The sequence below is a fragment of the Ursus americanus genome, chromosome 5 (genome assembly GCF_024610735.1).
Source record: "Ursus americanus isolate L20-20 chromosome 5, mUrsAme1.1.p, whole genome shotgun sequence".
In the NCBI taxonomy this organism is placed as follows: domain Eukaryota; kingdom Metazoa; phylum Chordata; class Mammalia; order Carnivora; family Ursidae; genus Ursus; species Ursus americanus.
The window spans coordinates 87638998-87650419 of NC_142131.1; the positions used below are offsets into that span (position 1 = coordinate 87638998).

Sequence of the window (11422 nt, forward strand, 5' to 3'; positions counted from 1 at the left end):
AAACCAGTATGAAGTCTGTTTTAAAAGCAGCGGGAGGGTTTGGGTTTAATAGAGTGGGTCTCGTAATTTCCTGTAGAAAGAAGCAGCCCACTCGCGACTGGTGAACCTGGAGATCTGGGCGTTTCCATCCTTCTGACTATCAGCCACATCCTACCGTTAAGCCTTGCCGGCTGCAGAAACGTACTTGCAGAGACGACAGCGCAGCTCCGGGACAGTGCGGACGGCACCCGCAGTCCTATTTATATGCCCTGCATGCAAATGAGGGCTTGGGAATAGGCAGCATGTGATTGGATCAAAGAGCATATTTAAATGCAGGAGGCAGCTCGGCTTTCTGACTGGATAAAATTGCTGGGGAAGTCAGCCAATCAGAATACAGATGCTTCCAGAAGCCCTTCAAATAGCGCTGCTGCTGGTTTACTGCCTGGGCCAGAGCGAAGCCGGGTTTCCCAGGAGCGTAGGAGCTTTTCAACCAGGGGATATGAAATCTGTAACTAGGTCTCTCGGTGTTCATAGTAAATTCAAGGCTTATTGTGATGAAGCCCCAGCATGATATATAACGGTGAAACGTATTACCTTCTGAGTACTGCCTTTATTCTGGAATATCAGAGATTGTAGACAAAGAGGGTTTGGGGGTGGTTTTGTGGGTTGCTTGTTTATTTGTTAGTTTTCTTAGGGAAACTATATACACATCAGCGTACCTGAGGGTGTTTAATACCTGGAAGTCCTAGAGGAGTGTTTCCAGAGTGTGGTCCTGAGCCAGCATCAAGTTACCTGGGGGCTCGTTAGGAGTGCAAACTCCGGTCACCCCAGACCCACTGAGTCACAAAGGGGATGAGGCCCAGCCACCGGCTCTGCGAAGCTCATGAGTGTCCACATGCATGTTAGCGTTTGAGAACCACTGCCCTGAAGAAACAAATACAATTGAAAGAGCTCACTCGGAAACTCAGCCACGTACTAAATTATCTTTCCTATCTCCAAATGAGTCAGTAAAAAATCGGATGGGGAAAATGACACTTGTTGTCATAAATAAAATAAGCAAGGATAATCTTGGGGGAAAGTAGGATTATTTTCGTGAAAACATAAAGCTCATTGAGAGATTGGTAGAAAAGGTTTAAAGGGTGTCTGGGTGGCTCAGATGGTTAAGCATCTACCTTCGGCTCAGGTCATCATGTCAGGGTCCTGGGATGGACTCCCACTCATTGTGGAATCTGCCTCCCCCTCTTGGCTCACACGTGCGCTCTCTCTCAAATAAATAAATAAAATATTAAAAAAAAAAAAAGAATGTAATGCCCCACAGTTCCGGAAACGAAGTTCAAAATCAAAGTGTTGACAGGGTTGGTTCCTTTAGGGCTGTGAGGGCCATATGTGCTCCCGATCACCACCTGAGCCGAAATCAAGAGTTGGATCCTCAACCGACTGAGCCACCCAGGCGCCCCCTCCCCCAATTTTCCCTTCAGATGAGGATACCAGTCGTATTAAACTAGAGCTCACTCTAATGACCTCACTTTACCTTAATGACCTGCCTAAAGATTCTGTCTGCAAACACAGTGACCTTCAGAGGTATCAGACTTTAGTTCTCCAGCATATGAACCTGGGGACGGATACAATTCAGCCCATCGCAGGGGAGGAGCAGTATCTATAAGCAAAATAAACTTGTTTTCTGAGTCAATATGCTGTGTTGCTGTGTTTCCTGCTGGCAACTGGATGAAAGCTGGAGGAGTCTCTGGAGAGACCTGCTGGTTCTGACACTTGGTTCAATGCTCCAAAAACTCCCTTGGAGCTGGTGTACTTGGTGACAGCCTTGGTGGCCCCAGACAGTGTGCCTGGCCAGCTCGTCTGCCCCTCAAGAGATGAAATGGCTGAACAGCTGTTGTAATTAATGCGCCAGGTGGGAACCTGCGTTACAGTCATCCATAAAAGCATTCATCTCTCTGGAAATACTCAGAGATTCGACTGCCTGTAACCTATACAATCCAACCCAGTTCCCTGACTTCACCAATGGGCCCTGGCCCCTCTGTCCAGCTCACCCCCCACCCCACCAAACTGAAGAAGCTGCATTCATTTCATCCAGCCCGCTCTCAAATGCCGCAGCCCTGTGTTTAGGAAGCTTTTGTTTCGTTTAGTGTCACTTTTATGTGAAAAGGTGTGTATCAGTTCGGGTGCTCCCTACAAATAGAATTAATAACATATACAGATATGTCCTCTTTATTAATCCTTCCATGAGTAAGAGACATGTATTACACATATATAATTATATATATAATTCACTCTGAGTCTGAAAGCCTGAGAACGAGGAGCAGCAAGAAGATGGACACCCTAGCTCATCGGCCGGACTGAAGGAGCAAACTCCTCCTTCCTCCAGCTTTGGTTCTCTCCAGGCCCTCGGCCTGGGTGGAACCAGCCCACCCACACTGGGATGAGCCATCTGCTCTCCTGAGTCCACCCGTTCACAAGGCAATCTCATCCAGAAACACCTCACAGACACACCCAGAACTGTGTGCAATCTGGGTGCCTTACAGAGCAGTCAACACACAAAATTAACCTACACCAGGTGCGTTCTGCATTTCCTTATTTATCTAGGTGTCCGTGTGTTCCCTGAGTTTCCCTATGATGAGCAGAATTAGGAGCTGTGCACTGCGACCTAGCCCATCCCACCCACCTCAGGCCCTGTGCAAACGCCAGCAAATCAGCTATGAAGCACTTGTAAAGGTCACAGCTCAGTGACACGGGTCCGAGAAGAGATGGAGACTTAATCAGAGTGGCATGCTCCCCCCTGCCCACACCCTACCAACACCCCAACAGCATCCTGCCAATGTGCCACAGCGGGGAGAGCCAAAGAGCCACTCTGCCTGGGACGGAGCTCTTCGGGAAGCCCAAAGGGCACACAACAAGGACCCCAGGGGTCTTAGAAGTTTCTGGGGCCTGCAGCTACCATGTACACTAAGCACAGCCCAACCCCACATCCAGACCACCACACATCTTCCCACTCAAGCCTAACTCGCTCTGGTTCTTATCACCCAGCGTGAGCATCATGTCTGGCTTTCAACCAGAAATTACCGGACATGCCCAAAGGCAAGGAAAAGTCAGTCTGAAAAGATAAATGGCCATCAGGACTGGATACAGATCAACACAGGTGTTGGAATTATCAGACTGGGAATTTAAAACAACTGATAATATGCTAAGAACTCCAGTGGATAAAGTAGACAGACAGGCCATGTACGCCGTGGGATAGAAATGCCAAGAGAGCTGTGAAAGGAAGTGCTAGAGGTCAGGATCACCAAGGCAGACTTCATGTCTGCTTCTGAAGGGCTCAGCCACCTGGCTACGCCCCACAGGAGAATCGGTGAGCTTGAAGAAAGGCCAGTAGAAACCTACCAAACTGAAACGCAGAAAGAAAATGGAATAATATTTTATTTTAAAAAACCAGAATATCCAAGGACTGTGTGACAATCACCAAGGGAGTAATATACGCTATTGGGGGGCGTCTGGGTGGCTCAGTCGGTGAAGCATCTGCCTTCAGCTCAGGTCGTTATCCCAGGGTCTTGGGATCGAGTCCCGTGTCGGGCTCCACACTCAATGTGTTGTCTGCTTGAGATTCTCTCTCTCCCTCTCCCTCTGCTACTACCCTGCTCACACTCTCTCTAAATAAATGAATAAACAAATAAAATATGTTTAAGAATAAAAAATTACATAAATACAAAACAAAGTGGACTTAGATTGGGTATAAATGTATATTTCAAACTCTAGGCCAATACCGTAAAAAGAAGTTTAAATAGACATGTAACCGATGTGTGAAGGAGAGGACGGCAGGTGGGATCCTCGAAGTACAGAGATCTCTAAAGGTCCTTCATGTCCACAGGCACTTTGAAATGACAGCAGTCGCAAGTCCTTCCCTAGTAGAACTTTGCATTTACTGCAGTAATAAAGATGCACATTTATATACATACAACTCTCTATATTATACATGTAATTATATGACTACTTTTGCATATATTTTGACAATTTCCTTCAGTATCACTGATTTCCTTTGCAGTTAAAAAATGTCATGCATTTAGAAACATTCTGAGACATTTCATTGTATGCATTTTTAAATGTTTTAAAATATTCTGAGCTTCACCAAACTGCCAGAGGGATTCATGAGGCCAAAAAAAAAGAATTAAATTCTTGCCACCTGTCACCTAAACAGAAAATAAAACTTCCTAAAAAGGAGAAAGTTACAAAGCATTATAAGGAAATGTATTGAAGCACGTGACAGAGTTTTTTCCTGTTGTGGAGGCTGAGGGGAATCACCGTGGTGGAGACAACCCTAACTAAGCAGAGCCGCTCATGAAATGGGTCTAAACAGGGAGCAGACCTGGTACTGAACTCCGTGATGGCTGGAGCGCCAGGCCCGGTCTGCAGTTTTGGAGGCACTCTGGTGCCCCCCGGGTCCCTCAAATGGTGGTTGACGGTGGGTGACTGGGGCGCACCGTTGCCGTCTCCTCCTGGGGTTCTGGGCAACTTGAACTCAATGCTCACTGTGCTTGGGGTCCAGAGAATGGGAAGGCAGGACCTGTAGATGGTCAGCAGGAATTTCCCATAAAGGGGGCCAGAGTAACCTGGCATCAGTTGGGGTATTGGAAGGGTTCTCCTAACAGCTGGAAGCCTGAGTATCTGCTGTAGTTCTCAGCTCTGGGGGAGTCGTCATGCACTGTGTATCCAGGACCAGCTGCCCCTGGAAGAACCCCACTTCACCCGTAGAGTGAGCTCCTGAAAGTCCCAATGGCTCCCATACGACCCCACAGAAATGATGCATGACGTTAACCACCTGTGACCTCAAATCCCAAAGGACCTACAACAAAGTGCCACACACAACCCTGTATTTCCCAAGTTGCACATGCAAGCACGGTGAGTGGTGAGAGCAAGGAAAGGATGTTCTAGATTAGGGAGGGCTTCCCTCAGACGCAGGATGGATGCTGAACAGTTGGAGCAGAGTCCCCGAATGCGACGGTCAAGGAAGAATTCTTGAGATGTCTTTGGCGCACAAGGGTGTTTATATTAAAGCACAGGGACAGGACCCGTGGGCAGAAAGAGCAGCCTGTGTTCATCAGGGGTGACTGATGACATACTTCTCAGCGTGTGGAGGGAGGGTAGAGATAACGTAAGTTTCTAAGGAAGTTCTGTAGGCTGAAAGTGAGGTCCATAGGACCCCAGAGGTCTGGCTATTCTCAAGAGAAGGTTGTTTTTTGTCTGAAAGAAAACATCAGTATTAAGGCAGCCACAAGTTCCTTGAGATGTCATGCTCTGCGCACCTCCGGGATTTATCAGTGGGCTGCAAGCTGTAAGGGGATTTCCTTTAGCTGTGTTCTCTTGCCTTTGTTCTCATCGCAGTGATTGGCACCAATGTATGCACAGAGCACACACAACCTGATCTATAAAATGCACGTGTCCTAGACAAGCCAAAACTTTGTTTGGCTTCTGTTCACATCTGAAGCTGTCATCAGAGAGATGACCTCTCTAATCTTGGGGAGTTTTCTTAGGGGATGATTTTCCCCTGGGTCTTGGCGCCTCTGAGGGAGTAGGAATCACAGGGAACTCAGTTCCTGAGATCATGAAAACTGTCAACTGAACCAACTAAAAAGAGGTTTTTTTCTCAGCTTTTCAAGGGTGTGGGCCCTGCTTCTGGGCTCCCAGGGAAGCTATACATTGGCTAAGGTCAAAATGACTCAAAGCATGGGCTCTCTTTCCATATGTCTGCTTTGTTAAAAAAACATATAACCAAAAAGGAGCATTTCAAATACAAAGAAAAACAAAAAACCTCCCCAGCTCCCATAAGACTAAAGGCATACAGCCTTGCACAATAGTAAAAACAAAAGATAAAGTCTGTGACTTTCTGGAATGTCCTTCACGATGATAACAGAACGAAAGCTCCTGTGGTCAGAAAAGTGAACCCTCAGCCGTGCAGCCCGAGTTGAGCCCCAAAGGGCTGCTTCCTGGGTGCTCCTGTGGAAGTCACAGCCGGTGCCAGAAATCCGTCATCCAACCACCATCGTCCCCTTTAGCGCTTGCAACCCCCAGAGATTTGGAGGCTGCTTGCGCTGAATGAGTGACAGCCCTGGGAAGATTAATGGGGGAGTCCCGGTCAGACTGCGTCAGATCGAGCCATATATGCCAGGTGACCTTGGGTTGGTCCCTTGGTTCTTCTCCCTGGTGCCCAGCCAACCTGACCCAACTCGGGGATGGCAGCAGAGATTCTGTGTGACAATCATGACCAAGTAAAAAAAAGTCCAGATTTAGTAAGGAGAGACTTTCATCTGAAAGGACTATTACGAGGCATGGGAGAGTACCATTGCAACAGGGAAGGAAAATTCTTTCTTCAACTCATCTTAGGTCCCAGTAGGGGCTCTAAAAAAAACCAAAAAAACAGATTAACAAGAGAGAAGCACTTCAGTTATTTTTTTAAGATTTTATTTATTTTAGAGAGGGAGCAAGTGTGGGAGTGGGGGAAGGGCGGAGGGAGAGGGAGAATCTCAAGTGGACCCGCTCTGAGGGCAGAGTCACACGAGCGGCTCAATCCCCTGACCCTGGGACCATGACCTGAGCCGGAGTGAAGAGTCTATGCCTAACCAACCAAGCCACCCAGGTGCCCCCAGCCCTTAAGTTTTATTGGGACAGAAGAACCTTCATGAGGAAATGAAGACCCACAGAAGGGGCAAAACCTAAATGCTTTCACACTAGGTTGAACAAAGAGAGGCGACGGTGGGAAAGCGGCTGAGATACTCTGCGGACCAAAGGAAGATAAGAGTTCTGTCAACAAGGGCTGTGTGTGCAGAGTCCCCTTTGGTCTTCACGTCCCCTCCATGATGAGAAAAACGTTTTTTCTCCAGGTGTAGACCCGTCGCCTTTCACATGCGGATCTTAGCTCTGTTTTCAGGAGGAAAAAGAGGCGTTTGAGCTCTCCCCTTGAATCTGCCGGTTTCCAAGCACCTTTAGCTCAAAATAACCCTTGCGTGGACCTTGCATGTTTTGGGATGACACATGTGGCCCAGCCTTGAGCCATAACCATGGGGTCTGCAAAGGCCTCAAGGGTCAGGCAATGAGGGACCCTCTCTCATGGGGAGGAGGGAATGGGCTAGAGCAGCAGGTGCTGCGGGGGGAACGACGGACCTGGGGGCCAGTCCCCAGGAGGGGCCAGAGGTCAGGCCCAGGGAAGCACAGCTGCTGGACCCAATCTGGGCACGGCAGCGTCTTGGTGGGGTCCCGCTATGGGGACGGGCAGCTCGCTAATCATCCACGAGGGAAGGATGGTGGCGCCGAGGGTCTGTGCCCGGCCTTGTCTTGGGCCTCTCACCGCCGGCTGGGAAAATTCAACATTGTCACCACGGAAAGGCCCAGCGCAGAATGCGGCCTTCTAGAAGGTTCTTCCTGCAGCCAAGAGGAGTGCTGAGGGGGAAAGAGGGGAGCTGTGTGGGGAGTGGCGACGCCCTCGGCCAGGTGACCACACCCTGACCCGCAGGACCCTGACCCGACGGCCCGACAGCCCACGGCCAGGTGACCCAACCCTGACCCGCGCCCACACGGAAACAAGCACGTGTGAGAGGGATCAGATCTCTACCCGACTGGCGGTCGCACGCTCGCGGTGCGCAGATAAGGGGCAGGCGGCCGAGTGGAGCGTGCGGCGGACCAATCAGAGTGCAGCCTGCCATCACGCCACCCGGCGGCCGGCCAATGGGAAAGCTGCAGCCTCTATAAAAGCGGGAACTGCCAGCGGCGCTAACCCGAGGCGACTGGCAGCGAAGGCGGCGTCAGTTTCTTCTGTAACACCGAAGCCATGGCACGTACCAAGCAGACCGCGCGGAAGTCTACGGGAGGCAAGGCGCCGCGCAAGCAGCTGGCCACTAAAGTGGCCCGCAAGAGCGCACCGGCCACCGGCGGCGTCAAGAAGCCGCACCGCTACCGGCCCGGCACCGTGGCCCTGCGCGAGATCCGGCGCTACCAGAAGTCCACCGAGCTGCTGATCCGCAAGCTGCCGTTCCAGAGGCTGGTGCGTGAGATCGCGCAGGACTTCAAGACCGACCTGCGCTTCCAGAGCTCGGCCGTGATGGCGCTGCAGGAAGCGTGCGAGGCGTACCTGGTGGGGCTATTCGAGGACACCAACCTGTGTGCCATCCACGCCAAGCGCGTCACCATCATGCCAAAGGACATCCAGCTGGCGCGCCGCATCCGCGGGGAGCGTGCTTAAGCCCCGCGCACATGCGAAGTCTGCCCCATCGGAGCCATAGTGCTCACCCCAAAGGCTCTTTTCAGAGCCACCACTAGGCCACAAAGGGTGCTGTGCCAACCCGGGGTTCTTCCCGACTACGTGTTTTCTGTCTCTGGTTAGTGGGTTTTGGTAATGGGGAAACCCTACGACGGGGAAGGTGAGCCTGCCCTGAGCCCAAGCCGGGAGTGGGGCTGACACCTGAGCATGGCTGGGAGGTTAAGGGTGGAGGGCTTTTTTCTTGGTGCTGTTTGCAAGCACGGTCTCCAAAGCTTTAAGCAGGTACCACCCGATGGTTGGCTAGTACTGGTGAGTTGAGTCCATGGGTCGGTACTTAATGTGCTCCCGGCAGAGTGAAGGCCTGGATGGAGAAGCGCCCAAAGTGAACTGTGTTTCAGGGACAGCCCAGTGCTATCCATGGGAAGGAGCTGGGTTTTTGAAGTTTCTTGGGATGCAGTTTTCCAGTAGACTTGATTCATAAAGTTTCACCAATTAAAGTAGTACAACTGTTTTGAAAGTTGGAAAGGATCGTAAGTTTCAATGTGTGTAAGTTCGTGACAAATCCTTGAGGGGCCATCCAGATGCCTGGAGTGTTCAGGGACAGCCCATGTTCTGGCTTGAAAATCAATGATAACCTTCAATGCAAGGTTCCTTTTCAGTAAATCCATGTCTGGCCATTGTTCCTTTTCTGTGCCTCATGAAGTCCTTACCTTAGGGAAGTTTTGCCCAGTGCAGAGGGCTAAATCTCCACGACCTTCCCTACATTCTACATATGGCCTTGGGGATGAGGAAGTTGGCCAACTGGCTACATTTGGGGGGAACCATGCAGATGATGTATGCTTGGCAGAATAGGCTGGACTGCCGTGAAGAAACTTTCCTTAGCAGACCATGCTGTGGAGGGGCAGGTCCATGTCACCCTGTTCTTTGTGTCCATTAGAGCCTCTGGCATTGCATGTTCTGCCAGAGGACCCGAGACAGGAGCAAAGAGAAGCGAAGAACTGAGGACAAAGGAAGAAAGTAAAGTCCCTCATGCTCATGTACATGGATAGTCATGGAAGCTTTTTCTGACGGTGTCTGAGCACACCACTGTGTCCCTCCTGGGGCCTGATGCAAATCCTCTGTTCACAACGGCCCTCCAGAAATCTGAGCAGAACCCCTGCCAGCGGGGATGCATCAACCAGGCATCCCTGGGGGAGCCACAACCTCGCTCTCTGGAGAAGGTGCCAGCACCCTCCAAACATGGCGGTGCACAAGCGAGAAGACCACAGGAAAAGCAGAGAAAGGAGACAGCACCACGGCAGGAAGTGCCAGGAGTTCCCTTGCAAGTGGTGTAGCTGGGATCCCTCAGCGAACACGTAAATACAGAGCAAGGGAGTGTGGCCATCTGAAGCACAGCACAAGAGCAGGAATGTTCTTTTTTTGATTCATAGCTTTCAGGTGTCTGTAATGAGAACCAACCTAGTAGCCTTGGAAGATTTGATTAGCTTTATAAAAGTATAAAACTATTACAGTTAAGACATGTGCATCTGTCTCTGAATCTGCCCGTCCCAAGCCGTGGGCATATTAAACATTTCGTTCTACACCTGTTCACACTGTGTCCAAGTCTTCAGGCCATGTGTGCACTGTGGGGACAGTCTGAGTGTGGAATGTTTAGGAGTGGAGTGAACCCTCCATCAGACAATCAAGGACGGAAGTTCTAAACATAAATGAAGGCGATAGGCCGGCACCTGATTGCTGGCTGGGGGTCAGAGTGGGGCTGCTCAGACAGACATCTGTGACAGGGGAACACACACATGTGGTCGAATTAACAAGACAAGCTAGGCTATGAAAAGTCCAGGTAACGGTTAATGGTAGGGAGAGGGCAGGAAGGGGCGTGTGGTGGTTCAGATGATCTCGTGGGCCAGGGATGCTAATTTTCTTATTCTTATACCTTCTACATACTATATCCTGGTGTGTGCAGTTACTATTTAACAAAATGAATCATAGGTCTGTCTTTCTAATTACACTCATGGGCCGTGAACCCCAGTTTGTGGGGAGCAGGGTTGCAGGAGGGATCCTCCATGCCTGAAACATTGCCAGCATACCAAAAAGCATATCATGCCACACTGAAAGAAAAGAATGGGCCACAGGGACTCTAGCAATCTCCGGAGGAAGCAAAAGTCCTGGCTCAGAGCCCCCGGACAGGCCGTCATAGAGGAGAGGGCACAGCAGGTGCATTCGAGAAGATTCCCGGGGGGGGGTGCTGGTGCTCCCTGTGGGGATGCAGGACATAAATAGCTGGGGCTGCACGGTGATGGGCACAGCAGGGAGCAGGCTCAGCTTCCTGATTGGAGAGTCAGGAGGAATCAGGGGACCCTCCTCTTGGCCTCATCCCTGACCCTTCTTAAGGGACAATGTTGGGGAATGACATCAAAAAGACATGACCACCTATTGACCCGAGAGCTGGCCTCGGGCGATCAGAGACCTCTCACCTCTACCCTGTGTCCTAAGAATGTGGGTTCCACTTGCCTTTCCCACCCCCAGGAGCTGCTCCAAGGACAGAGCCTTTAGACACTCATGAGCTGTTGAAAACACCTGTGTGGTATATGTGACTGAGCCCAGCTGAGGCCTCTTGATAAGCTTGTAAGATTTGGCAGGCAGGTGCGGGGAGCTATTGGTCTTGTTGCCGCCCAGGACAGACCTTGTGTGTAAGTTCCCTTCGCTTATTACCGCTGCCATCTGCCAGCCCGTCTCTGGGGTCTCTCCCTGCCCTCTGAGGACAGCGGCCAGCTTCAGGTTGCACCTGGGGAGTTCCTGGGAGGGTTTCAAACCAACAGACAACTGCTGATATCTGTCAGCCCCACTGCCCATCATCTCCAACCATCCCACTGTGCCTGTCCTGTGGTCTTTGCGGGAGATGCCCCCTTCTCCTGAGTCTGTGGCTTAGGTGTACATACCTGCCCTGAGTGCCAAGAACCTCTGGACAGAAGGATGTCAGCACCTGGCCCAGAGGATTGTCCGAAAATCACATCAGACAGTCCAACTAAGGGGACAGAGGCTTAGTGTGTCCACTATCTGTGATGGGCCAAATTGTGTGTACCCCCAAACCCTGCAAAATTCCTGTGCTGTTCTTTCCAACTCCCAAGACCTCAGGACGAGACTGTATTTGGAGATAGGGCCACTTTAAAGTGGTAGTAAGAGAAA

General features: G+C 50.7%; 1 protein-coding gene across 1 annotated transcript; it reads left to right on the top strand.

The window, feature by feature from the left end:
• Positions 1-7654: 7654 nt before the first annotated feature.
• H3-4 (H3.4 histone, cluster member) lies at positions 7655-8221 on the top strand. Its single transcript, XM_045803976.2, has one exon. It carries the CDS (start codon positions 7811-7813, stop codon positions 8219-8221), a length of 411 nt encoding a protein of 136 aa, XP_045659932.1. The 5' UTR covers positions 7655-7810.
• Positions 8222-11422: the final 3201 nt, after the last annotated feature.

What these genes read in the sequence shown, in the direction of transcription:
- H3-4 (XM_045803976.2), top strand. Translation starts at nt 7,811, where the DNA reads ATGGCACGTACCAAGCAGACCGCGCGGAAGTCTACGGGAGGCAAGGCG.